This window comes from Amphiura filiformis, chromosome 16, assembly GCF_039555335.1.
Source record: "Amphiura filiformis chromosome 16, Afil_fr2py, whole genome shotgun sequence".
NCBI lineage: Eukaryota > Metazoa > Echinodermata > Ophiuroidea > Amphilepidida > Amphiuridae > Amphiura > Amphiura filiformis.
Window position 1 is genome coordinate 37,278,275 of NC_092643.1, and position 2,568 is coordinate 37,280,842.

Below are 2,568 nucleotides of genomic sequence, written 5' to 3' on the forward strand. Positions count from 1 at the left end.
TTCTGTAAGCATTTATATCATAGACTAATACAGATTATTCACCAACAGCCAAAGTCCCCATGCTTTTTATGCTGTGAATTCTTGCCTATTCCTGATGACTGATCGTGTGATTGTGCTTGTTGAACCAATCACAACAGCATTTTGTGCCTTTGCTGTATGTGATAGAGCATTGCATGTCTTTGCATTTACATGAAAGACCACAAAAATATGCAGTATGTGCAGCAGGTTAATGGATCAATTGGCCTCATTAAACGTGTGATGCTGGGATTTTACCTGTTGGTGAATAATCTGTATTAGTCTGTGATTTATATGAGTAATTATAATTATAATATCATTCTACATTCTTAGTAAACCCCATCATGTTGTTATAGTCCGCTGGAACCTTAAAAAATGGTGGATACACAATGTACTTTTTATTTTTCACCTTAAATTTTGTCTGTATTGTCATATCTTTGGAGGCACTCCAAGTCCTGTTAATCTCCTGTTTTGCAACATCTTCCGTCCTCTGTCGTAGCGTCGCCTTTTGAGTTACCAACTTGTAAGTGTCCGTAGCTTTATTATGATAAGCTTTCAACACCAATTGCTTTCTGAAGTATTGGATACTAGAAGGAAGAATGAAAGTTGATATCAGCAGCCCTAATAGATCAAGTGCAGTATTGAAATCCAGACTGTCATGCTCAAAGACGCCAACCATAATATCGGGGGCAAGGTACACCCAATAAGCTGCTAGGAAATAGGTGAAATAGCTGATGAACTGAAGCTGATGGTACTTGCTTCTCTTTAGTTCATAGATGAGTGCGTAGTCTTTGTCGAGGTTTGTAGACTTCATCGAACTTTTGGGTTGTTCCCTTAGATCTACCTATTAGGCTATGTTTCATTTGGCAAAACAGGATAAAATATTTTTTGTAATCCCAAAAATTAATGCTGTATTTTTCTGGAATAGGGTGTAGTCTGTGATTTGTATGAACAAGAGGAGTAACTATATATCATTCTGCATTCTTAGTAAACCCCATCATGTTGTTATAGTCCGCTGGAACCTTAAAAAATGGTGGATACACAATGTACTTTTTATTTTTCACCTTAAATTTTGTCTGTATTGTCATATCTTTGGAGGCACTCCAAGTCCTGTTGATCTCCTCTTTTGCAACATCTTCCGTCCTCTGTCGTAGCGTCGCCTTTTGAGTTACCAACTTGTAAGTGTCCGTAGCTTTATTGTGATAAGCTTTCAACACCAATTGCTTTCTGAAGTATTGGATACTTGAAGGGAGAATGAAAGTTGATATCAGCAGCCCTAATAGATCAAGTGCAGTATTGAAATCCAGACTGTCATGCTCAAAGACGCCAACCATGATATCGGGGGCAAGGTACACCCAATAAGCTGCTAGGAAATAGGTGAAATAGCTGATAAACTGAAGCTGATGGTACTTGCTTTTCTTTAGTTCATAGATGAGAGTGTAGTCTTTGCTGAGGTTTGTAGAATGCACCATACGTTTAGTGAGGTAGTTATGTTGACTGTTGATTTCAGTTGAGGGATCCCTTGCTGAGAAACTGTGGTACTGTCGACAGTCCATGAACTAAAAAAACAAACAAAATAAAAAATACCTGGTATGGTGAATTGATGAGCAGACAAATGGTGCTTAAGGGATCTTGAATGAGTGTTTTGAGCGGTTCGACAGTATTTTTTGTGGGACATGAGAGCACATCAGACATATCGAATTGCATTCTGAATACGAAGAATGTCTTTCTGATATCAAATAATTTTCATTTTTTGAAATTCACAGTATAATACAAATTTTATGACAAATTATTAAAATTTGATATCAGCCCTCGAATTAACCCACGGCACCCATGGCATTTTGCCGTGGGTGCCCATCCCCACTGCCGTAATGCCCTAAAAATATGTCCTTTACCCAAGGCAGTCACTTGCCGTGCCCTCTAATGAAGTTGCCGTCGGTGCCCCAGCCCTGCCCCTTCATTATAAAATCATCTATGTTTGTGTGTGTTTTCTTCACTTTTGAAAAATTGCCTTGGTGCCCTTCTCAAATTTTCAACAGTTGCCATGATGCCCTCTTGAAATATTACAAACTGCCGTGCTGCCTTGCCTTTTCAAGTGAATTTGCCCTAAAAAAGTTGCCCTGCCCCTTCAGATCCTTAATTCGAGGGCTGTTTGATATTTTTCACATTTTTGATATATAACAGTCCTCAAGTAAATTTTATAAATCTAATGATATATTTTAAAGTGTATGTAGCTGGGAGGAAAAGCCGACGATCAATTGAAAATTTTGACCTTTCATATTGAAGATATGGATTTTTTCCCCAAAAGACCAATTTTTTTCTGGTGTTTTGGGAAAAATCCATATCTTCAATACTGAAAAGGTCAAAATTTTCAATTGATCGTCGGCTTTTCATCCCACCTACATACACTTATCAAAAATATCAATTTTTAATCATTTGCCATAAAATGTGTATTACATTGTGAATTTCAAAAAAAATCAAAATTATTTGATATCAGAAGGACATTCTTCGTATTCAGAATGCAATTCGATATGTCTGATGTACTCTAATGTC

General features: G+C 37.2%; 1 protein-coding gene across 1 annotated transcript; it reads right to left on the minus strand.

Annotated features, from left to right (window-relative positions):
- Positions 1-331: 331 nt before the first annotated feature.
- On the minus strand, positions 332-829 carry LOC140172621 (transmembrane protein 70, mitochondrial-like). The gene has a single exon (XM_072195758.1). It carries the CDS (start codon positions 827-829, stop codon positions 332-334), a length of 498 nt encoding a protein of 165 aa, XP_072051859.1.
- Between the last annotated feature and the right edge of the window lie 1,739 nt (positions 830-2,568).

Bases quoted from the DNA above. Each gene is read 5' to 3' on its own strand.
- LOC140172621 (XM_072195758.1), bottom strand. From the start codon at position 829: ATGAAGTCTACAAACCTCGACAAAGACTACGCACTCATCTATGAACTA.